We start from the raw sequence: 27121 nt of genomic DNA, 5'->3' as shown, positions 1-27121 counted from the left end.
TCATTCAAAAGTGTAATTGGTCTATAATTTTTGATGTGTAACACATCCCTATTTTCTTTTTCTAATAAAGTAATAACACCTTGCTTTTCTGATATTGATAGATCCCCTTCATCATATGCCTCATCCATTCTTTTAAAACCATAAAACATTCATTTATATTAACTTTCCCTTCACAACTTTCTCTACTCTCTTCACTTAATTTCAGAATATCATTAAAAAATACACAATTACTTTCATAAATATTTTCATCATTACTAAAATACAACTTTTCATAAAATAACCTAATTACTTTCATTATTCCATTTACATCCTTTATCAACTGTTCATTATTATCATATATTTCCATAATAACACTTTTCTTTTTATTAGATTACACAGACAGACACACACACACACACAAATCTAGCCGAAAAATCACGTATTTTTCCAATATAAGCATACTCATATTTTCATGGAATCTATGGCTATGCTAATTAGATACCAGTACTCATTGTCAGATTCTTGGTGCAACACATTCTGGTACCACAGGAGCTTAAATGACCAATGTTTTTCGCGTTCTTCTTTGTCCCCGATCGGCCACCATGGCACGTCAGGACTAAGGTCGCCGTTCGGCGACCATGGCACGTTATTCTATTAGAGGATTAAGCTTTCGGCCCGTCGTGGCATTCATCAGGATCTACCAACAGAGCACACATTACACTAATTGTCTACATGGCATAATCTGCCATAATACAATAAGTGATTTGATTTGATTTATTGGAGCAGTGCTATACAGCAAAATATATCATAATATAAGTATAATAAACCAATCTTAGAATATTATCTGCTCACAAGTCAATCATTTACCTTAAAACAAAAATACAATCCAACTTCATCTTATCACTAGAAACGTAATATGTACAAAGAATATGAACATAAATTCAATTTCTTTGTCAAACCTCTGAAATATAATAATCATAAGTACTTTGCCATCATTTTAACCATAATGATTTCAAACATGTAATACTGTACATGAATTTATGTATGCACATAAAATACGCATATGCATATTATGTCTATATGCATTGCACAAATATGCATATAATATACACATAGGTCACCTACAAACACATCCATAATGCATAACTATAATCGATAGTACAATATCTAAAGAAACATTATGATATATTTCAATCTTTTAAAAAATGTAATTACGTAAACAACTTTTAAAATATATCAACATTTAAGCAAGATATATGATCTTCAATAAGACTCTGTAAAATTACCTATTAAAAACACTAATTTGATTGTGACGTCCTGAATCACAGCAGGATACATAATACGTTTCTGTTCCCGAGATGATGTTTGATTATATTTTCGCGTTGAAGTAAATGATTGATTTGTGAGCAGGTAATATTTCGAAGAGTGGTACACTACACCTACAGTTCGACCTCGATTATCTGACCTCCTTTTATCCGGAAATCTCTATTATCCGGACGCGTTCACGCAGTGAAGCTTTTTTTTTTTTCATTCAAAATTTGAGAAAAAACAGTGACGTTAACATCTTTTCATGGATCTATTTCACTAATTTCATAAGATGTGCATGATAGGTTTCTCAATATCTAATGAGGTAAAACAAGTTTGATTTTCACAATAAGATATACTTTGCAACTGATTGACAAATTGCCCTACATCGACGTAAATAAGCACTGAATTGATCAGTGTTTTAGTAGTAGCCATGATAAAAAATCATGGGCGTACATACTCGAGCAGGATCATGGCTACTACTAAAACACTGATCAATTCAGTGCTTATTTACGTCGATGTAGGGCAATTTGTCAATCAGTTGCAATGAAAACATCTCGACGGAAGAAATTCATGAATTTGAAAGATATACTTTATTTGCATGAAGAAGGGACTATATTTTGCGCAGGGTAACATAGATTACACCATCGAAGATCGTTGCGGGGTACGCTACCTGCCTAGCTGTCAGTACACTGGGACGGCAGCTTGGACGGCAGCTATATACATTAACATTGTGTCTCCCATATCCGGCCATTTCACTTATCCGGATTAGTGCCGGTCCCGACATGGCCGGATAATCGAGGTCGAACTGTATATTGTACGATATTGCGCTATGTAACATTGTATTTATTACATGATGGCACATCATGCCATAAAGACAATTACTGTTATATTTGTTCTGTTCCCAGATCCTGATGACGGGCTAATTATGACAAGAAGAAAGTTTGTTCACTATGTATTATGCTATCATTAATGAGGCACCTCACACGTTTCGGGCAGGAATTATCTCTCATACTATACATATCATAGTTTTAATATACATAATAACATACACACACTGATAGGGACTGATGTTGATAAAGAAAAAAAAACAAGCAAATACGTAAAATATGTTCCGGATGTATGTATAATGATGTTTATTAGACACGAATGAAATTATCAAGTAAAAATTTTCTTAGTGCCAAGCACAAGGCACCCATAAATGATTTAATCGTATTGTTAGGTATCGTGATCATACGGTTGACAAATATAGCTGCTGCAAGTTTCCTCACATTACGAAGTAAAGGAGCAGAGCAAGCAAATAACAAAAAGTCTTGGAATACAAAAGGAAGAGAAAACATGAATAACATGATGACCTTATCTATCTTTTAATAATGCATGCATTTTATTCATAAGTGCATTAGACGAGAGAACCTTCAAGCTAATGTCTGGAAGCTAATGCCTATCGAAGGTACTCATAAACAATTTACATTTACATTTACATTCCTTACAGATCAGAACAAGCAAATAACACACACACACACACACAAATAAAAAAAAAACACACACCTTGGAATACCAAAGGAAGAGAAATCATTAATAATATGAAACCAAGATAACCTTATCTGTCTTTCGATAATGCATTCTCATAAAACTGATAAGCTGATAATATGAGTAGACCTTAAGCAAACTCCCATCGTAGGTACTCAAAATCAAATAAATCTTTTGGTTGAAAAATACATATATAAATATATAATTATATGTATATATATATATATATATATATATATATATTGATTTAGACACATTTGTGTATTTTTGCGCACACAGAGATGGTACCTGTAGCAACAGCAGACAAGAAAGAAGCAAAATAATTTTATCCTTCCTATGATTGTCAAAGTACTTTTTTTTCGGCATTCCTTGTTGATTTTGAAGTGTGAAGAATATAAGGGAAATATTCGTGTCAAAACCTTTATATCAATTTACTTCAGTCATTGCAATGTATCTTTACTGTAAGTATAATAAGGACTGCTTTACTTTGATAAACTCACTTTGTTTGTTCTTGTATATGATTCCTATCACTGAAGAAAGAGTGATGTATGTCATGTTATTTTTCTATTGTCGAAAAACGGAATAAATTTGAATTTGAATTTGAAAAATGTGAATATATACATATGTATATATATATATATATATATATATATATGCGTGTGTGTGTGTGTGTATGTGTGCAGGTAATAACATATACATTATATATATATATATATATATATATATATATATATATATATATATATATATATATCGTGTTTAACGACATCACCGTATTTTGCTTTCTATTATTTGCAACAATTTTCCCTTAATAGGAATCTAACGTTTGGACCCCGTACAGATACAGGGTATTGGTTTTTAGGTGTATATGGGTAATATGTTAACATATTTTATCCACCGTTGTATTTGGAATTTTGAAATATGCCAGAGGATACAAACAAATCACTGTCAGATCTACAAAAATATAGGACTGTGATCACGATATTTTACATCAACCACACAGACGGATCTACAGGGATGATTATCACTTGTTGTTAAGATATTAAAGATTGTATCTTCATTTGTTTAGTTTTTGCTGTTGTAGGTTTTACATCATACAGGGGAAGTTATTGTGTATGAGGAGATTTTTTGAGGGATGATAATGTGCCCTTGGTAGGTTTCATAAACAACCCTACTCACGATGGCCCGTTTATTTTCTGATATATAGAAATCTTAGGTTATTGTTGTGCTGCCGCTGCACGTTTCCTTACATATTTTGCCAAGTAATAGATTGGGAGCGAGCAAATAAAAAAAAAAAACAGCCTTGGAATACAAAAGTAAAAGAAAACAAATTACATGACCTTATTGGCTGTCTGTCGGTAAAACATTTTCACAATCGGATTAACAATAAGCTGATAAGGTGCAGTTGATCTTAAATCTTATACCCATCGAAGGTACTCATAAACAATAAGGGTATAATGGTTGACAAAAATAGCTGCAGCAAGTTTTCTTTCTTTAAGAACTAAAAAACCTTGGAATACAAAAAAAACCAACAACAACACGAATAAGATATGACCACATGATAACCTTATCTGTCCTTTGATAATGCATTCTCATATTACCAATAAGCTGATAAGGTAAGTGCGCCCTAAAGCTAATGTCCATCGAAGGCACAGTTCTCACAAACAATTCAATCGTATGGTTTACAATATGTATATGTATATGTATATATATATATATATATACACTCAGCAAAAAAAGTAAGTTCCCCCTAACATTTTTGGATATATCTCAAAAAGTATTTTACGGATGTTCATAATTCGAACGGGAATGGATAGGGAATGTCATTACTCATAGCATGAATGGCATATCATTGCCACCAGATATCATTATTGGTGTAAAAAATCGCATTTTATGTCAAAATGCATGGGAAAAAAAGTTGCACTTTAGGCCATAGAGAGCATATTGTATACATTTCCTATGTAAGTTATCAAATGATCTTTTTAAATTGTGTAATTCTCAGGAATTTCTTCAGGTACAATGTGCTTCCCTATTAAACAGATGTTATGCGTACTTTTTGAACAATAGGCCTTCTCAATATGAAAATATTGGTAGAAGCCATGTGATTTGTAATTCCAATTCAGGTTGTTGTTGTTGTTGTTGTTCATTTTCCATCTGTGAAGATGGCTGGATAGCCCATATTCAGCTACACTAAGCTGGTCTTCCATGGGGTCCAGTTGGATGTGGGGTGGGACCACTTCACCGGGTTAGACACCCTTGATCACATTAATGTGCCTGTGGGCATTTTGCATCATGCCCTCAAGTTGTAGATCAGTTTGCTGAGGGAAATGGCATCGAACGTATGGAGTGGCCTGCAAGATCCCCTGACTGTAATCCAGTAGAGAATCTTTGGGATATCATTAAGTGGAAAGCGAGCAAAAAGTTGAAAGATGACACATCACTGCAAGAATTTCAGCGCATCTTGCAGAGAGCATAGACCAACATTGAGCGGCGCCAAGTAGTGTACAAACTTTAGTTAACAGTTTGAGGAGGAGATGGCGGCTGGTCATTGCGGGTGGTGGACATATCAATTATCAAATACTTCACTATATGCTCATGAAAAGAAAGAGATAGAGAAATATGCAATAACCCATGCTTAAATGTTCAGAATCATGAGTGATTGTTTGATTATTTGTGTAAAAGTCATTGCAAATCACTAAAGTGCAACTTTTGTTTCCATGCATTTTGACATAAAATGCATTTTTTTCACACCAATAATGATATCTGGTGGCAATGATTTTCCACTCATGTTATGAGTAATAAAATTCTTTATCCATTTCCGTTTGAATTATGAAAATCGGTTGAATACTTTTTGAGATATATCCACAAATGCTAGGGGGGAACTTACTTTTTTTGCTGAGTGTACGACTTCACAGTGCGTTTCATCAGAAAATGTGCAGACCGGCGAACGAGAATTTTGCTAATAACAACTCAGTAACACAGGGTGGTTGTGGTTATTTTATGCTGATTTATACATGTAGCAAATTATGCATTCTAAAAGAGTATCTGAACTGTTCCTTTAAGTCAGTCTTCTGTATTGATGAATATTTGTCAATTAGTGGTTTTGGAGAAGATTTAGATACTGATAAAAAGTAGGGATGATAAGTGCGGCAATAATTGCTACAGTTAGTTCAAAATTGTGTTACTGAGGTTTGACACATACATTTAGCATTGTGTGTGTGTATACGTGTGTATACAGGTTGGCCATACGACACCTTTTAGGCAATAATTTTAATTAATTAGTATGCGTGATCAGTTATGGGACTGAAAATGGTGTTGGTGTATGATTTAAGTAATTCAATTCAACTGTGAAGAATTTAAAGGGATAGCTTAATTCTATGTAAAGAATAAAGGAAATTTTACGGGAAGTTGATAACCATGCCTATAATAATTCTATACAGGTACTATTAACTACCTCATTTGGAAGTGTCGGTATGTAGATAAGTATGATAAGTATAAAAAGAGGTTTGACTAATTTATAGAATAACTAAACTTTGCGACAGTGTGATATGGGCGTCTATGGCAAGTCGTTTGTATACAAAGTCGATAAACTCTGATTTCACTGATAAACTCTCATTATCGGGTACTGTTCATTATTCCGAAGGTTCGCTATTCCGAAGGGTCGTTAATCCGAAACACGCAAATTCCCTATACCTAGAGGTTCTTAATCCGAAAATCAAAAGGGGTTCGTTAATCAAAAAATGTGTGGCGTTATTCCGAAGGTTCGTTATTCCGAAGATTTGTTGATCCAAAAATGAAATTCGGAACAATGAACCTTCGGAATAACGAATCTTAGGAATAAAGAGCCTTCGGAATAACGAACCTTCGGAATAACGAGCTGTAACCTGTTTATCAAGTGATAAACACAGTTTATCAGAAAAACTGTGATTATTAACTGACAAACATTGTTTCTCAGAGAAAAACAGAGGTTATCAGAAAAACTCTGTTAATCAACTGATAAACACAGTTTTTCTGATAAACTCTGTTTAACACTTGACAAACTGAGTTTATCAACTGATAAACACAGTTTTACTGATAAACTAAGTTTATCAGAGACAAGCAGAGTTATTCAAAACTTCTCGGTAGTGGGCGCTAGCAGCATTTGATACGCAGAGCCGTCTGCTCTGTTAATACGTACATGTACGTAAATCTACAGCTAGTGATATATACACGGCACTGTTATGTACGCGGGCCAGCCGGGAAGCGAGCTGCAGCTGCCGGGAAGCGTTTTTTTTTTTTTTTTTTTAAGACGGCACAGATTGGGGCATGTCGCGTGTTAAACCTATGGGAAAAACGTTGGGTTAGGGTTTTTGGTTATGGTTATGGTTATGGTTAGGGTTGGGGTTAGGGTTAGGGTTAGGGTTAGGGTTAGGGTTTGATGGTTAGGGTTAGGATTATGATTAGGGTTAGGTTTAGGGATAGGGTCCCCGATAGATTTTTAGTTTCCCCAATCTGTGCCGTCTAAAAAAAAAAAAAAAAACACGCTGCCGGGAAGTGGACAGGTATCATATGACGCGAGTGTGATGCGTGATGGCCTTACGTCGCAGGCCAACTTATCGCACATGTATGTTCTTGCTCTTGTGTTTCCTGTCCCTTCCAATGAGGTGCTTGTGGAGATTTTGGCGCGCCCGACCCAGTGAAAACGCCCTCTCTTGTGGAGAGATAAATAACTCTGCTTATCAAAAGTGAAAAATTCTGTTTATCAACTGATAGACCGAGTTTATCAGAAAAAACTGTGTTTATCAACTGATAAACTCTGTTTTCCACTGATATACTCTGTTTACCAGTGAAAAACAGAGTGATCGTATATTTCGATCAACGGACGGTTGGCTCGGTCGGCATTTCGCTACAATATATATATATATATATATATATATATATATATATATATATACATATATATACACATTATATAATATCATTGTTGATAAGGCAGTCCACGTGTTGGCAAGATAAAAAGATAAGTAACAAAAGTGCATCAAAGTTCATGCTGTATTCACCAACGGTTTATTTCTTCACACAAATTTTCGAGCGTCTCGCCGCCCTTTCTCAAGTGTTGTTGATATCAACACTTGAGAAAGGGCGGCGAGACGCTCGAAAATTTGTCACGTCAGAAATAAGGTCACCGTTCGGAGACCATGGTACGTTGAGAGAATATCGAGCTTTCGGCCTGTCATGGCTTCATCAGGATCTACCAACAGAACACACATTACAATAATTGTCTGCATGGCACTTACTTAAAACACTTATTTACGTCGATGTAGGGCAATTTGTCAATCAGTTGCAATGAAAACATCTCGACGGAAGGATTTCATGAATTTGAATAACAAAGCAGTACCCGCTGCATGCTATAAGGATTAGAACCAACGCTTGCTGTCGGGCGAAAGCTCGGTGGTCTAGTGGAGATGACGCCTGTCCGGTGATCAGGAGGTCGTAGGTACGAATCCTGCTCGAGTATGTACGCCCATGATTTTTTTATCATGGCTACTACTAAAACACTGATCAACTCAGTGCTTATTTACGTCGATGTAGGGCAATTTGTCAATCAGTTGCAATGAAAACATCTCGACGGAAGGATTTCATGAATTTGGATCAATTCAATTTCCTTGTCAAACTTCTGAAATATAGTAATCATACTTTGCCATCATTTTAAGCGCAATGACTACAAACATGTGTAATACATAGATTATTGTATACACATACATTTTAATGCGTACAAAATGCATATTACGTCCATATGCATTGCACATATAGGCATACATACACATACAAACACATCCATTACTCATACATGTACCTATAATTTGTATAACACTATCTAAATAAACATACACAAATGATATCTTTCAATCTTACCAAAAATGTAATGACTTAAACAACATCTAAAATATATCAACATTTATATCAGATATATCAACAACAATACACTCTTAAATTACCTGTGGCGTAACTAATTTGATCGTGACGTCCTGCATCACAGCTGACAGCAGATCTGGATACATAAAACGTTTTTGTTACTGAGATGATGTTTGATTATATTTTTTTTTGAAGTAAATGACTGAATAGTGGGCAGGTAATATTTCCGAAGATGGTATATCATTATACATAATACATCATAACATATTGCGCTATATAACATTGCACTTATTACATTATGGCACATCATGCCATGTAGACAACTATTGTAATGTGTATTCTGTTCGTTGGTCCCAATGACCGGCTGATGACAGGCCGAAAGCTCTTTCAAAGAGAGAGCAACGTCCGTCTCAAGTCTGATTTCTTTCACTACAATATTATGCTACCCACAATGAGGCAACTCACACGTTTTGGGCAAGAACAATCTCACACAATAAATAAAGAAATATATATATATATATATATATATATATATATATATATATATATTTATAATATAAATACACATACACACACACACACACACACACACTGATGGGGACTGATGTTGGTAAGAAAGAAACAAGCAAATGCGCACAATAATTATTATGCTTCAGATGTATGTAATCATGTCTATTTACCCTAATGAACATATCAAGTGAAAAATGTTCTCAGTGCCAAGCACGAGGTACTCAAATAATTTAATCGCATTGTTATGGTATCGTAATCGTACGGTTGCAAATATAGCTGCTGCAAGTTTCATCACATTTACGAAGTAATAGAGCAGACCAAGGAAATAACAAAAAAGTCTTGGAATACAAAAAAAAAGAGAGAAAACATTAATAACATGATAACATGATGACCTTATCTATATTTTGATAATGCATACATTTTATTCCTAAGCACATTAGGTGAGAGAACTTTTAAGCTAATGTTTGCAAGCTAATTCCCATGGAAGGTACTCACTAAAATGTTAATCTTACGGTTGGCAAATACAGCTGCTGCAAATTTCCTTACATTTTCGGAGTAACAGATCAAAGCAAGCAAATAAAAAAAAAAGCCCTTGGAATACCAAAGAAAGAGAAATCATGAATAATATGAAAACAAGATAACCTAGTATCTGTCCTTCGATGATGCATTCTCATAAAACTGATAAGCTGATAATGTGATTATGACCTTAACCAAATTCCCATCGAAGGTACTCACAACTAAATAAATCTTTTGGTTGACAAATATATACATGTATATATATATATATATATATATATATATATATATATATATATAGTTATACATATAGTGCGAGTGTAGCTCGAAAGCTCGGCAATAAACACATACCTTGATCACCAGCTACGTCCACGACTGCCCTTCTTCTCACACTCATATACATGTATATATATATATATATATATATATATATATATATATATATTATAGTTGTGACGGAGGAAGAAGGGCTACTAGTAGACGCTGCAGTAGTTCACTTTGCCTTTTATTGCTCCAAAGCTTCCACCCTGTTACAGGTGTACCTTCTGTGTGTGATGTCAGTTGAGTGAGTGGAGCCCACTTCCCCTTATACATATATCTGTGTGTGTGTGTGTGTGTGTATATGTGATAAAAACCTAAAATGGCAATGCATCTTAGGTTTTTATCACATATACACACACACACAGATATATGTATGTGTGTGTATATGCAGGTATAATATACATAATATATTGCAGGTAAATAACATAATACCAAAATGTACTGATAGTGTATACAATCAGAAAAAAAAGTAAACACTTTTTAAAGTTTATATTCCTCCAAAAATATTTGGCTTAAAGTTACTGTTTATGACATATTAAAGGTAATTAAGCGAGCACCTCTGTCCACTCGTCGCATGATCGCACGATCGGTTGTGCGACTACTAGTATAGTGAATAGCGTCTGTTGCGACACGGATTGTCGCCTCCTGCTCGGGGGCGACAATCCGTGACGGGCGTTGGGGGCACGGATTGTCGCCCGCCCTCGAAGCACATTTTGCTGGGTAATATCGTTCTGGACATAATCATTGAAATACTAACACATAACTTACATGGCTACATCCATGCAAACATGCCATGTAAAAAGTCATGGTGAGGTTTCAAGGAAGTGTGTATGTGCGCGTGCAGATGATAATTTAGTGTCCGTTTGTGCGTGCGTGTGTGTGTGTGTGTGTGTGTGTGTGTGTGTAATGGAAGAATGTGTTCATTATGTCAGTTTTTTGCGTATGTGTTTTTAGCTGTGCGTGGGGAGGGATACCTGGTAAGCTGTTGCTGGCATAAACGTTGATATTGATTTTATCAGCAGCTTTGAATTTGATGAGTTTGTTTGGCAGATTTGTATATGAATTCGGAGTGGAGCTTGCGTGAGGGCGGATGCTGCTTTTCTACATACGGTCCATTATGTCTTATTTATCAACATTGGGAAATCGTTTCATCAGGAAGGAATGTGGTATCGGTTCGGGTGTGCGTCGGTATGTGGGAAGGGGGTTACATTTCGTTAATGCAAAAATTTGTTATTCTGAAGGCTCATTCGTCCGAAGGCTCATTCGTCCGAAGGCTCATTATTCCGAAGGTTCGTTATTCCGAATTTCATTTTTGGATCGACGAACCTCTAGGTATAGGGAATTGTGTGTTTCGGATAAATGAAGCCTCGGAAAAAAACGAAACTTCGGAATAACGAACCTTCGTGTGTGTGTGTGTGTGTGTGTGTGTGTATGTATGTATTTGAGTTGGTGAATGTGGGTGTGGGATGATTTAGGTTTTGTTTAATCAGGGGTTGGTGGGTTGGGGATTGGAATTGAAGAAGGATAGTTATAAATGGTATGACAGATGTTGGTAGGATTTAATATCTAGGATAGATACATAGGCCCTAGATTGGTTTCGGTTGGGGAGGGGAGGGGGTGGTCGGGTATTTTTATTTATGATTTCATTCTAGATTTTTGTAATGTATTTGTGTTTTTTATGTATATGCCCTTGTAAGTAAGAAGGTGTTACATGATCTAAACCAATATATTCAAGGAATATAGGTTTGATAGGGCCCTACATGTCAAAACTTTCTCGTGAAGAAATCATTAGTAGGGTTGGTCTATAATCGAGTTATCTATGTTGCAGTGAGATTATTTGTGGTATGAATTGACAAATGGATTTGTTTGTGTTTCGAATTGCCATTTGTAACTTTTTTGTTCATGTTACACCCAGAATGGGTCGATTTATGAATGATTTGAATGAAATCAATAAATATCAAGGAAAAAAAGTGTTGAGTTGGTTTATTTGCATTATGAGGATTTGTTTGAGTGTTTGTTGGTGTTTGTTTGTATTACGTATGTATTAGCGGTGTGCAATGGCAGTTCGTTTGTGCTAAAATCAACTAACGATTGACAAACTTTTTACGGCGTGTGGAAATTATTCGCTCATGCATAAAGCATGCCAAACCTATTCTGGGACAAAGAATGGTGGTATGGACGTTCTAGTTTATAAGACTGATGGAAGGAAATGACTGCAGTGAAAAATGAACAAAGACAAATAACATTTGGGGAGGGTACCTCCCTCGTATGTATTTTCTCTCGGTCTCTCTCTCGCCTAGCCCGCCTCACCGCTGATATTGGTTGACACATCCATACTATTTTTAGATCAACGCTGGTGTGAATTCTTTAAACACGTGCTCATACACTCTGAAGGCGTTTGTATTGCCACAGTAACGCCACTATATTCCACATACACACGTAAGCATACAGGCACACGTATACACACAGACAAACAAACCACTACCACTATGCAACCACCACACATGCACAGTTTCTACATATTGTATTATTATACTCCAAACACACACACACACACACACACACACACACACACACACACAACAAATCATACACATCACATATCATGCAGCTCACAATACACACACACACACACACACACACACACGCATAACTTACCAGTCATACCCATCCCACCAAAGCTTAACACCGGAGGAACCACACCGAGCCCGGGGCGACAATCCGTGACGGGGCGACAATCCGTGTCGCAACAAATTTTTTGCCAACACGGATTGTCGCCTTCGAGGTTAAAAACTGGGAACTGCACAAGCGTCACGGATTGTCGCCCCGAGCAGGAGGCGACAATCCGTGTAGGGGCGACAATCCCTGTCGCAACAGCGTCGATCCCAAACCATTCACTCCTGCAACATTCGCATGTGAATGCAAAACTCTCGCGAGCATATTATGAAAACAAAATGTGCTAGTGCAACGGTTTCTTGTGGCTCTTGTTATACAACAGTTGTTGCGCTTTGTGAAAGCCTTACTTCGACAAGATGAGATCGATGGCGATAGAAGCCCATTGAAAGAAGTGTGTCACCTATTATGACAGGGACAATGTTAAGCACGTTACTGCACCAACATCGTCGAGAGTGGAGCCAAATCGAATGAATTACCATCACGATTTGTTAAAAGCGGGACATGCTGCTTCGAGTTATATTATACTGGATAGGGCAATGATAAAGTATGACGGCTTTGCAGTCAGACGAATATCAATTTCGATATTGAGTCACGCACCTGCAACACGAAGATGACCTCTCTCCTTCGAAAATATCTCAAGGAGTGATATAAAATTAACTCGCTAAGATAGAGCAAAGGTTGGAGACTTGAGATAGAGAGACTTCTCCTTGTTAATCATTGTACTACATGTGGGGATATGCTAATTATGCAGAGACATCAGCAACGGAGGGGCGCCCCCATGTGGCAGGCACCTCTCTGCTTGCTGTTCACAGGTGAGTTGATGGAAATGAGAATGTCGCAAATTACACAAGAATTTCAGTGCTTAGATGTTATGGTGCTGTATTATCATTATTGGTAATTGTTATGAAGAGTTTCAGGGACCAAACAGGCATATTATGTGGAGTGAGAGTGTTTGTCATAATTTACATGAAGCCATTCCATTTGTCTCTGGTTGATGGTGGTTTTGTTCAGTGGCACTGAATGCACGGTAACCTATGTATGTACGTACCTGTGTTAAGTCGGTCTACGGACGTGTGTTGTGTGTACGGGCGTATGTAGTTAATTGCGGCTGCCGTAGTCTTGTACGCACAATGTATTCGTAGTGCAGTAGTACAATGCAAGGGCTGCAGGCCTGCGTAGGTTTGTGTACGTGACCAATTACGGTATTGAACAGTGTATTATGTAGCGCTGTGTAACAGTATTTATAGGGCGTTTAGCGTGATCTGTGTACTCTCGTATTACATGGTGCTGTGTAGTACGGGGCGCCTATAATAGTGTGAGAAGATACCTAGTTGATGGTTTTTGATGGAAGCTATTTACCTATTTTGGTAATGCATTTATGGTGATAGAGTTGAGGAGGATTGAAGTTTAACCAGGGAGATGTGCAGTGTAGTAAAGGCACAATGTTGTTCAATAAGGGTTGTACAGTAATGCAGCCGAGGTTTTAATTAATAGAGGGAACCTTTGTATTGCATTCCTTAATGATTTGTGATGGCTGTGTAGGTTGCAGTTATAGTGCTACAGCATAACTTTCGTAGTAGGAGGGTCTCAGTGTAAGAAGTGATGTGAATTAATTATCTCGCTTAATTATAGGCTACAATGAGTGGGTTAGAGGTGTGTGTACTTAGTGTCGATGGTAACATTTGAGTTATGTAGAGGCTATGGTAAAGAAGGAGTTTGATAGAGGTGTCCCAGATGAGACATTCTTTCTTTTAAGGATTCCAATTGTTTTAGATGTGCATAAATATAATAATTATTGGATTAAGCCAGGGTACATTCGGATATGGTACCATAATCATATGTCTGACGTATCATATACTTCTTATGTCATGTGATAATTCTCACAATACATTGCATGCAGTTCGATCCTTAATGTGGGAGATTTTGAAGGACTCAGTAGTAATGTTGGGACGTATTTTAATACTGTGCCTCCTTTATAGTATTGTATGCGTATGTTTTTGAACAGTTGTGTCTAGTGAAATAACACAATGAGTTTTTAGGTTACATTCAGCTGTTGATGGCAGATGCTTCCATTAGATATAAGATTATTATTGATACCCCATTGTGGATTTATATAGCTTTAGAGACAATAACTCACTTGGTATCTGTGTGTTATGAATGAGTTGTTTTGGTGTTAAACATGTGCGGATTTGATGATATGCACATAGTGTTTCATGGGTTCTCCTAAAGTGCATTTTAGGAGCTGTAATTGTGTTATGACTATATTATGAGTCAATAAAAAAGACCTCTCTGCTTGCTGTTCACAGGACTCCTGTCGAGTGCTTGTCTTTATTGACTGCACGACCTCCCACCCGAACCCACGTGCCGTATAACCATGTCTCCTTCATAGACACACCTACCCACACACACCGTCTTCACATCAATCCTGCCTTCTCCATCTCTTTCTCTCATCCCCCACATTTCGGCCCACCCCCCTACAACTGGCGACGAGGATGGGATGGGAGGATACAGCATAGTCAGATGTCACTAGTGAGAGGACTTGGGCTGAGTTAATGCAGCCTGGATGCTCCTAGACGGCTTAGTGAAAGATGCAGCGGGAAGTATGGGACTTAAAGGGGGAGTTCCAGCGGGGTCCTTTCTGAAGATTTGGTGGTGATGAGCTCCTGGGCGTCTAGGATGGGTAGACAGGAAGAACTGGTGGTGAAGGGGATCCAGAGATGGACAGGAGATTGTTCCAGGTAGCTGCAGGATTGTTTGCGGATGACGAGGTGGTGATGTAGAGGGCTCGAAGTTCAGCTGCAGTGGATGAAGTAGCGGCAGACAGGCGATTTCGAGTAGACTGATGTGAACTTGAACTGGTGCAGCCTGACATTATTAGATACTAGAAGGGATGATGTAATTGATATTATCCCTGTTTGGACTGGTAGATATAACCTGTTTAGGTAGTTTTTACCACCTTTCGTGGAGAAAGGACATGATGCGATTTGAGGTTGATGTAACCTGCTGAGGTAGTAGACGTTTTTGTGTGATTTACATACAGTTTTGTCCTATCATGTGTGGATAGAGTTATTACCGGATTTAAGGGCAAGGGGAAATAGGTAATTGGTCGATGGACTCAGTTTTGAAGTGTCAGTCCTGAGATTTAAACTATTTGGGACGGTATTGATACGGAGTATACAGAGTTTTGCAGACACTGCAAGTATACACAGGGGATTTTTTATGAATGTGGGACTGACTGTAGTGATTATACTGTGAAGGGCTATTGAAGTTAGGCCTGTCATGTTTTGGGCAGGTTTGCTATTTTTTGATACATTGTGTATTACTGCAGTAGGTCATGAGGTAGTGTTGTACTGCTTTGATGTGGGTATTTGTGTCTGTATTTAAATGCAATCAGCGATACAAGTGTATTGGAACAGCTTTTTCAAGGTGTATTATTAGTGTCCTTTCCATTCAGTGGAGTGTTACTGTTGGACACCACTCATTAGGATTATACAAGTGTATTGGAACAGCTTTTTCAAGGTGTATTATTATTGTCCTTTCCATTCAGTGGAGTGTTACTGTTGGACACCACTCATTAGGATTTGGTTATAGAGCTGGTTTCCCTTATTACTGATCCTTCTCAGAAAGGACTGTATAATCTTTTGGGAACTTTAATTGTATTTCAGAGATATTTGGCATTCACTTGTATATGCTGACTTCAATAGTGTTTTTGAGGTGTGTTCCTACATACACACTGATGCCTTCGTAGTTTTTTCCCTGCAATGTGAGTGGATATTGAGACATTGCTTGCATTGTTTTAGCTTGTGAGCACATGGTTTAAGCGAAAGCTGTCTGGCTTGGGATATTTGTGATACATTGATATTTATTCAGGATATGGCAAAGATGTTATTTTTGCAGATTGAAGACAGCCCAGGGGATGTCACAGAATATCCTTTGGAGAAGGAAGGTCATCTCTTGCTGGAAGTGCTACAAGCGGTACATCCTCGTGCAAATGGCCTGGTCTACATGGCAGAGGATGGAAGGAAGAGAAGGACAGTTGCCATACAGGGACATATCCGGCCGCCACCTGATGGCTGGGACGACAGTGTGGTGTACTCGCCCTCCACTCCAGCGGCAGATCAAAATGGCGTAGACCAGGAGCTGTCGGACCTGAAGACGCAGATCAGGGAATTGACGATGAGGCCCCCCAAACTGGTGATGGCGCCCGAGAGGAAAATGCCAGTGTTCGATGGGAAGGCAGGAGATGCAGAGGAGTTTATTTCTGGCATGAAGTCAGCCTTCACCCGCTATGGGGTACCGGAAGAGGAAAGGGCTTCTTACTTGCTAGACTACATTCGAGGAGTGCCAAAGATGGAGGTGAGAGCCCTGATCAAAGAGGGAAAGCAAGCGGAGGAAATATTGCAATTTCTGAGAGATTCGTACGCAGGTGTGCAAAATCTTGGTGAGCTGCAGCGGCTTTTTCTTGAGCGAAAGCAGAGGAGAGGGGAACCACTTCGTGATTTTGCGGTAGATCTAGAACGAAGGTTCAACAATCTGAGCGGTCGTGAGGCCAAACTATACGCTGACCCCAACGGGATTTTAGTCGAACAGTTCATCGAAGGATTAGAGGACCCTGTCCTGCGAAGCGCTTGCAGGGATCGGTATGAGCGGGATGGTAACACAAACTTCAGGGTCTTACGTGAGTTTGCCATCCGTAGGTCAGGGCAAGAGGAGTGTCACACGCAAGGCCATGAGGGTGCACGTCAGGCTGCTGTGCGGGCTCGACAGGGGGAACACCCAGTTCAACCATCAGACGTCCTCTTGACAATTCAGGAGATGGGTGCCAAGATAGTACGAGCCATCCGAGATGCGATGCCTACTGCCCCCTCTGCACCACCGGCTGCGCGAACATGGAACCCTCGGGTCAGACAGCAGAGAGGTGCCTGCTTTTCATGTGGGAACTTAGGACACTTTGTTAGAGACTGTCCCACTAGAGACTACAGTAGAACACAGTATCGGCCTGTTGATCAGAGTTGGCAGCATGGATTTCCACAGCCTGGTGCGCCTCATTTCAACGAGTGGTACAGGAACAGGAATTACTCTCTCAATCCACATTGGAATGATGGCAGAGATGGTAGAGGCCAGGATTTCCCCCCGAGAGCAGGAACGACCTACCTCCAGGGAGGACCAGATGGGTATCGGGGTCATCCTGATTTTGCAGAGCAGAGGGGAAGTTCACAAAGGCAAGACATGCCTAGACATCAACCCGATCCCAGTAGACAGGAAGTCCCCCAGGCATCCCATACCCCAAATACCCAGAAGAGGGAGAGTCCGCCAGATCAGGCAGGTGGTGGAACCACCAGGCAAGGGAGTCCCTCCGCAGGACCACATGGATCAGGTGCCCCAGTTGGACGTATGTCAGAGGTGGAGGTGGTCCCCAACGGTACTAGAGGAGATGATGGGTTCGTGTCCAGGGCCATTGGAGAGTGTTATTCTGTTGACGTTGAGTTTGGGGGTATCACCGTGCCCTGTCTCCTGGATCCCGGCTCCCAAGTAACTACCATAGGAGAGACGTTCTTCAAAGAAAAGTTAGAACCGGCGGGTATCCAGATGAAGGACGTTCCAGTGTCCTTCTCCTTGGTCTCCGCAAGTGGGGATGATATCCCATATGTGGGGTGTTGTGAGGTCGATGTTAGTGTCTTGGGACATCTGATCGCAGCCAGGATTGTCTTGGTCTTGAAAGACGACATGGCCATGAGGCGTGGTCAGAGTTCCGTGCAAGGGATACTAGGAATGAATGTACTGCAGGAGGTTTGGAGTCAGATACTAGGTGTCGGGCAGGAACACATGAACAAGATACTCTGGCCCACCCCAGAGCCAGTATGGCAAGAGGCACTACAAGCTATTCATACCCGGCAGAGGGAGGAGCAGTGTGGCAAGCTACAAGGCCTTCTTGAAAAGCATCATGATGCTTTTTCTCATGGTGACATGGACTTTGGTTACACTGACCGTATCACTCATCGCATAGAGACTGGTGGTGCACCACTGATCAGGCAGAGACACAGGCCCGGTAAGCAGAACCAAACCCCCGATGCCCTATCCCGTCTGGATCCTCCTGAGGGAAAAGGACAGATGATTGTGAGTAGTGACACAATCCGTGCCCAGTTTGACTTAGTTTCTCAAGGAACAGATATACCAGTTTTGAGTACCTGCGTTGAGGAGAGACGTCTAGGTGGAGAAGCGTGCATGCCTGAGTTCTCAGCTGAGTATCTGCAGGAGGCTCAAGAGAGGGATGAACTTGTCAATCAAGTGCGTTCCTTTGTGTCAAGGGGTACACCACCCTCGCGTCAGGAGAAGGGCAGCTGTTTACCGGGAAGTCTGGCTCTCCTGCGAGACTGGAAGAGGCTCGTCATCCGAGATGGTGTTCTTTTGCGGAGAAGGCGCCGCCCGAACGATGGTACAGAGCACCTGCAGGTCATTGCCCCGCAGAGCAATCAAGAGGAGGCTATCACCCGGTTTCATGACGAGGCAGGGCATTTCGGGTTCAGACGTACCTACCGGCTGGTAGGAAACAGGTTCTTCTGGCATGGGATGGAGAAGTCGGTGAAACAATGGTGCGCCAAGTGTAAGCGCTGTACTGTTAGCAAACCTCCTGTTCGGAAGGAATGGACGCTTCCCACGTGATCTGAGCTTAAGCGGGGAAGTGAAGCAGGGAGCTCACCGTGGTGCGCAGTCGTATATTTGACAGCATCAGTCCCGGATGCGAACAGCTTCAAGGGTCGCTCAAAGATGGCAGACTTTGGGGAGGAGTTGATCTCCCTAAGAAGTTTTATTAGTTTTTGAAGTTTATCCAGTTTGGATAACAGTTAACGCGTAGTTATTGCATTTGTTATGAATTTTGTTGTGGCTGCTGAAGTCCAGAGTGTGGTTAGGACTTATGAATGCAAATTTGTGCGCGTTCAAATTATAGGATCACAGTGGTATACATAAAGTGGGACTCCATGAAACCAGATGGATGTAGTTATTGTGAAAGCTCAAGGTTAAAGCATTTAGCTTATGTTCAGTTGGTTTAACAATGTTCCTTTATTGTAGGATCGAACCAGCATTGTTTTCTTGAAGTGTTGAATATATGAGCTACTTACAAGTGGAGTAACTTTGCGTCCATAGTTATCCCATAAAGTACATGTATGTGTACGTACATATATACTTACATAATATGGTCATCAGGGACGATGACCTTTAAGCGGGGAAGAGTTGTGGGGATATGCTAATTATGCAGAGACATCAGCAACGGAGGGGCGCCCCCATGTGGCAGGCACCTCTCTGCTTGCTGTTCACAGGTGAGTTGATGGAAATGAGAATGTCGCAAATTACACAAGAATTTCAGTGCTTAGATGTTATGGTGCTGTATTATCATTATTGGTAATTGTTATGAAGAGTTTCAGGGACCAAACAGGCATATTATGTGGAGTGAGAGTGTTTGTCATAATTTACATGAAGCCATTCCATTTGTCTCTGGTTGATGGTGGTTTTGTTCAGTGGCACTGAATGCACGGTAACCTATGTATGTACGTACCTGTGTTAAGTCGGTCTACGGACGTGTGTTGTGTGTACGGGCGTATGTAGTTAATTGCGGCTGCCGTAGTCTTGTACGCACAATGTATTCGTAGTGCAGTAGTACAATGCAAGGGCTGCAGGCCTGCGTAGGTTTGTGTACGTGACCAATTACGGTATTGAACAGTGTATTATGTAGCGCTGTGTAACAGTATTTATAGGGCGTTTAGCGTGATCTGTGTACTCTCGTATTACATGGTGCTGTGTAGTACGGGGCGCCTATAATAGTGTGAGAAGATACCTAGTTGATGGTTTTTGATGGAAGCTATTTACCTATTTTGGTAATGCATTTATGGTGATAGAGTTGAGGAGGATTGAAGTTTAACCAGGGAGATGTGCAGTGTAGTAAAGGCACAATGTTGTTCAATAAGGGTTGTACAGTAATGCAGCCGAGGTTTTAATTAATAGAGGGAACCTTTGTATTGCATTCCTTAATGATTTGTGATGGCTGTGTAGGTTGCAGTTATAGTGCTACAGCATAACTTTCGTAGTAGGAGGGTCTCAGTGTAAGAAGTGATGTGAATTAATTATCTCGCTTAATTATAGGCTACAATGAGTGGGTTAGAGGTGTGTGTACTTAGTGTCGATGGTAACATTTGAGTTATGTAGAGGCTATGGTAAAGAAGGAGTTTGATAGAGGTGTCCCAGATGAGACATTCTTTCTTTTAAGGATTCCAATTGTTTTAGATGTGCATAAATATAATAATTATTGGATTAAGCCAGGGTACATTCGGATATGGTACCATAATCATATGTCTGACGTATCATATACTTCTTATGTCATGTGATAATTCTCACAATACATTGCATGCAGTTCGATCCTTAATGTGGGAGATTTTGAAGGACTCAGTAGTAATGTTGGGACGTATTTTAATACTGTGCCTCCTTTATAGTATTGTATGCGTATGTTTTTGAACAGTTGTGTCTAGTGAAATAACACAATGAGTTTTTAGGTTACATTCAGCTGTTGATGGCAGATGCTTCCATTAGATATAAGATTATTATTGATACCCCATTGTGGATTTATATAGCTTTAGAGACAATAACTCACTTGGTATCTGTGTGTTATGAATGAGTTGTTTTGGTGTTAAACATGTGCGGATTTGATGATGTGCACATAGTGTTTCATGGGTTCTCCTAAAGTGCATTTTAGGAGCTGTAATTGTGTTATGACTATATTATGAGTCAATAAAAAAGACCTCTCTGCTTGCTGTTCACAGGACTCCTGTCGAGTGCTTGTCTTTATTGACTGCACGACCTCCCACCCGAACCCACGTGCCGTATAACCATGTCTCCTTCATAGACACACATACCCACACACACCGTCTTCACATCAATCCTGCCTTCTCCCTCTCTCTCTCATCCCCCACATTTCGGCCCACCCCCTACATACACACACACACACACACACACACACACACACACACACATGCAAACATACCAACCTTGTGCAGAATACTATCAGAGCTGGTGACTCAGTGATGGTTGTGGACTTGATATAACTGCATGCATCTGTTTGTGGATTGTATTTCTTTCTTGGCAGCATGAATATTATAAAAATGGCATCTACAAAGCAAGAGAGAAAATTAGAAGGACCGAAGTACCATTTTTTTTCCTTGAAGGACTGTTATCATGAAGTGAATGTTAAGATGAGGAAAAAATTCACTCAAATTGTCACTTCTTTTTATATGAACTTGTGTTTTTGAAAAGTGTGAGATAAAAGATTACACGAAAGACATAACAGGGAAAATATCTGTCCACAAGAAAGAAATAATAATGTAACATGTGACTGGATAAGATGTTTCCAAAATTTTGAAGAAAAAATTGAAGAACGCTCATCATAATGTTTTGCATGACGTTTAAGACTTTAGATAATAAATGTACTGTTGGTAATCTAATTTGATGCTCATCAAAGCTACTTTAAATGAGGAATAAATGAAGTTTCCGAGCTGTTAAGCACATAGAAATACGGCACTATCTTTGCTTAATACCATTCTTCTCTATGGGGAGAAGTTTTCTCTGTGGATTATGTAGGGGAATCCATCCAAATACCAAGTTCCTTTGGATAAAGTAAAAAGCATGAATATGATGACGTGAATCATCAGTCAGGTGAGATTTTCTGATGCTTTGGACTGTGCCATTAAAGCTGTGAGATCAACGCTGGATTTCCACTTATAGCTTACTGAAACTTTAAAGGTTCTTGCTCTTTTCTCTTTTAATATTCGTTGTTCTTATTACACCGGTAGCACAATGTGAGAGATATTCGAGAAAATTACAATGAAAAAACAAGTAAAAGAGAACAACAAAAGAAAACAAACCCAGAAGTGGAAGAGGATTGCAGGTAGGCATTCGATACTTGAATTCTATGACGTCTGGAAAAGACGATGTGATACAGCATACATTATCATGGTGTCACCTCATTGGTAAATTATTGAATTCACTTTGTCAACCCCATCTACAATCTCCTTAAAAAAAATGGGTCAAGATAAACTGATCATCTCCCCGTCCCTGAAAACAAGATCATTATACAATGTTTAATGTGTACATATTTACATGGGAAGATCAACACATCTGGAAGTGAGGAGGCGAAGTTATTTATGAGCTTCATATTAATAGTCTCTTGCCTCTTGGCCAGTCGGTAGAAAATACGGTTACAGCTCGTTATTCCGAAGGTTCGTTATTCCGAAGGCTCTTCACTCCGAAGATTCGTTATTCCGAAGGTTCATTGTTCCGAATTTCATTTTTGGATTAACGAATCTTCGGAATTACGAACCTTCGGAATAAGCTACAATTTTCGGATTAACGAACCCTTTTTCATTTTCGGATTTACGAACCTCTAGGTATAGGGAATTTGTGTGTTTCGGATCAACGAACCTTCGGAATAACGAACCTTCGGAATAGCGAACCTTCGGAATAACGAACAGCACCCGAAAATACCATAAGGGAAACACATATGACGGTTGAATTAGTGTTTGTCAATATTATCAGATTATTGTCTTTGGTTACTCCAGATAGATGAAATATGGCATGTAATTAGACATCCATCTGGCCACATAAGTGATGGAGGGTGTCATAAATTGACACAAGTCACCATACATTTGTATTGTGTAGGCGTTTGACCAGACATCCTGAATCTGAGGTTTATAATAAAAATACTCCGAAATCAAATGGAATATGAAACCTGAATATGGAATGTGGAATATGGAACTTGAATAAAAAAAAAAAGAATATTTAGGGCGAAAAGAAGGTGGGAGAGAGAGGGAGAGGGAGAGTGAGAGAGGGTTAGGTTGATGATAGACATTGATAGAGGGTGTGGCTTTCGTGGCCCGATAGGCACAAGTTTGTATAAAAGAGATTGAAAACTACCCCAGTGTTCATTCGTCTACCGCTGGTTCTTCTGAAGATCGTCTCCAATCGCTTCTTCATACAACCTTCGTGAGTATCAATTACGTCATCACTATGATTGGAACAAAAATTAGTTCACGTTAATTGGCAATGGTAAGGCATGAGTGAAATTCCCAATTAGGTGTTCAAATGATAAAAGAAGTCTTTATGCCTTCACACGATCTTCTGAAACAGACATTATTGGGAATTACAAGATGAAAGTGTAGTCATGCGTGGATTCGATTTCTTATCTTTCCAGCATCGTGACGATGACTTTGTCGATCCTGAAGATTTCAGTTCCCATTCAACTGAAAAAATTGACTCGCAAAGTTGACGTTGTCAGCAAACATTTGAAGCGATGTTTTGTACCGTTTCTGACTGCTATGAGAAGAACTATTCGTCACCAGTATCCACCCTTCGTTTAAATTATCAACCATAGAATCACGATAAAAGACGATATTCCAATCAGTATTACACGTGTTGCTTTACATGTTTTTTATTCTTATTTCCTGCATTATCATTGTGCAATTCAGACCGTAATCGTCTGTTACTGGACAATGAGAGAAATTAAGGTCATTATACTGAAAACAAACACCTAGATTGTAGGCAGTATTGTAAGACATGCAGATCCGAGAAGAAAAGGTCTCCCATCATTCACTATTTGTTTTTACCATGTCCTCTAGGTATCTTTTTCGTTGACAGATGAATTGATTGTTCGGGGTTTTTCTCTCTCTCTCTTTGAAAAAATATACGCCAAACATTTTTAGGTTGTACTGAGGCGATATCCTATAATGTCTTTAATTATGATTTGATATGATATTATGTTTCAAATTTCCCTCTTTTGTGTCATTGATGTCACAGAAGAAAGCTAATTAGCTTCTCGAATCCTGAAACCATGAAGCTGACCATTGCTTTTCTCGTGGTCCTGGCGTCCTACATGGCCGTCGGTGGCCAGGCGTATGGGTGCTGTCCGCAGTACTGGACTGGGTTCCATGGCTCCTGCTATCGGCTCTTCTTAGCGAAGAAAAACTGGCAGGAAGCGGAGAACCACTGCGTCCGTCTTGGTGGTCATTTGACATCGGTTACGAGCGAGGCGGAAAACGATTTCCTCTACAACTTCTGGAGAGATACGTTTAAAACTCCTTCAGGATGGGTAAGCCATGGGTGGTGCATGGGTCAAAGAATAAACATTTTGAATGCAAACACCGATTTCAACTTTGTTATACTTTCAATCACATCACATGTGAAAATGCACAAAGCAGACGTGATTTTCAAAAGTCCTATTCAGTTCTATTTTCTTTATCTCTGTGGTACAGTATCAACATAATATACAATACACGTATAGGCCTATTATATATACATGAACAGTATATATTGTATTAAAGAATTCATTTCAACAAGTTCCTTCTGCTTTTATATTCTTATATTTGGGGGATATATAACTGGCAGAAAAAGTAAGCAGTCGTGAGTTGTTGTTGGTTTTTTTTTCATTGCAGCGCATTAGAATATGCAGCACCTGCGCTATAGAATGTTTGTTTGATTGTTCATGTTGTTTATTTGTTTTATTTGCGCACCTGTACAAATGAAATCACATTGTCAAAATCAGTAATTTTTACATTTATCAATATAAGCAAGCTTACGCAAAAGAAATAGATATGATTACATGTCCCCTGCGTGTAGATCCCATGACTGACATACATTTGCATGAATTAACATGATGGATTCAGAAATCTGTGTAGACGTTTGATAGCTCCAACTATGCCCTATCACATAAAAAATATAGAATGAACATCCAAGTAAAATGTCTTGAGAAATAGCATTTTCAATTTTTGTAGAATTTTTTATAAGGCCTAATGAATTTCAGAATTATGTGTTAAGCTTGGTAGCTCCCAGCAAGCCCTATCAGATAAAACAATCAGAATCGATTACAAGTAACATGTGTGTGTGTGTGTGTGTGTGTGTGTGTGTGTGTGTTTGTTTGAAGAAATTGCCACACACGTGTCTGCGTACTAAGCCTGTTTCATAATGGTCCCCTTGCGAACTATGACGGGGACAAAAACTCTGGCCCCTAAGACTAGCACCTTACGCGTACATTCGAGACTAGCCCCCCCCCCCCCCCCCCAACGGTTGTCTCGAATGGGTGCGTTCATCGAACATACTCCGCCGAACGCACCCTTCGGAGACAAACAGGAGGGGGGGGGGGTGCTTGTCTCGAACGGATGCGTTGAGCGCTCCGCTCCGCTCCATTCCACGCCGCACCCTTTCGAGATAAGCCATCAGAGCAAGTAGTAATTTTCAGTCCTCCCTATCGAAGTTGTTAGATTTAGATATCCCAAGCGTTATCTTTCTCGCTGCTGATCTCCCGAGATGAACTTTAATTCAGTGGAGACCTATTGTAAAAGGTCCATTAGTTTCACATAGGGACCGTGCAAGCATAACTCGAGTAGTTCTATAGTATGGATTTCCCTGGTTGACAGTTACATGGTGATGCCCGATTACATTGATCCTGTGGAGCTTACGTCTGCTGATCACGACCAACTAACAGACCATGATTGCGAATACACTTTCATTCAGGGGTTCTGGATTGGTTACAACGACATCAGGACTGAGCGCGCGTGGGTCTGGAGCGACCATTCCACTCTCAGGGCTCCGTATACCAAGTGGCGCAAGAATCAGCCGGACAACTATAAGGGAAGCCAGAATTGCGGCAGAATGTGGTACACCGGGACCACTTCGGACACAGCCAGAGACTGGGATGATTGCTCGTGTGGATATCTGGGAAACTATATCTGCAAGCTGACCTTTTAAGTTGGAGCAATCTGGAGCAACTTGTGACGTCATGTATCAGTTACCGCTTGTAATTAGTGCGAGCAGAAGGAAACTAACCAGAAATGAATATGATTTATTAGAAAGCAACTAAAGGTATTGCTTGTGGCAGTAATAATACCGCGTTATTTCGTATTTCTTTTTTCTAATCCTAACTCTTCACTCAAATTTCATTTCATGTCTTGTGTCTGTCACGTCAGTTCTATAATTTAATTGAGTTCATTTCATTTTGCTTCAATTGCTGCAACTAAGACCCTATTTCCCTCCTCTGTGTCATCTTCCACCCTGAAACATTTTTCCATTGCACTTTAACCATAATCGTAACATCCATCAAAATTCTATAATCCCTTCACCGATGAACGGCTAAACAGAATATAAGCAGACTGAACTGGATTAAATACATATCAATGTAGGTTTCCATGGCCGTAGGATGTCTCGTTTTGTGGTTTTAACTGTTAACTCTTGAGTTTGTTATGCTATGAGCTTCAAAATCCACCACAGCGATCAATTACTGCAAAATACTCGAAAATAATAAATTTGAGAAGCATCATTCATTTGAGCTCTTACGTGTGTGTTTACGTTTTTT

General features: G+C 39.5%; 1 protein-coding gene across 1 annotated transcript; it reads left to right on the top strand.

The window, feature by feature from the left end:
• Window positions 1–24604: 24604 nt before the first annotated feature.
• LOC139721713 (echinoidin-like) lies at window positions 24605–26517 on the top strand. The gene is made up of 2 exons (XM_071633038.1): window positions 24605–24862; window positions 26284–26517. The coding sequence occupies exons 1-2, from the start codon at window positions 24605–24607 to the stop codon at window positions 26515–26517; spliced, it is 492 nt and encodes a 163-aa protein (XP_071489139.1).
• The last annotated feature ends 604 nt before the right edge of the window (window positions 26518–27121 follow it).

The sequence above is a fragment of the Diadema antillarum genome, unplaced genomic scaffold (assembly GCF_040938485.1).
Source record: "Diadema antillarum isolate AM-2024a unplaced genomic scaffold, OU_Dant_1.0 scf00000148, whole genome shotgun sequence".
Classification (NCBI taxonomy): Eukaryota; Metazoa; Echinodermata; class Echinoidea; order Diadematoida; family Diadematidae; genus Diadema; species Diadema antillarum.
Note: the sequence above shows the minus strand (reverse complement) of the source record. Positions and strands in the feature narration are given on the sequence as shown.

Excerpts from the sequence above, each read along its gene's own strand:
- LOC139721713 (XM_071633038.1), top strand. The coding sequence starts at position 24,605 with ATGAAGCTGACCATTGCTTTTCTCGTGGTCCTGGCGTCCTACATGGCC. Across the intron at positions 24,863-26,283 it reads TTAAAACTCCTTCAGGATGG|GGGTTCTGGATTGGTTACAA; the intron begins GTAAGCCATGGG and ends ACTTTCATTCAG.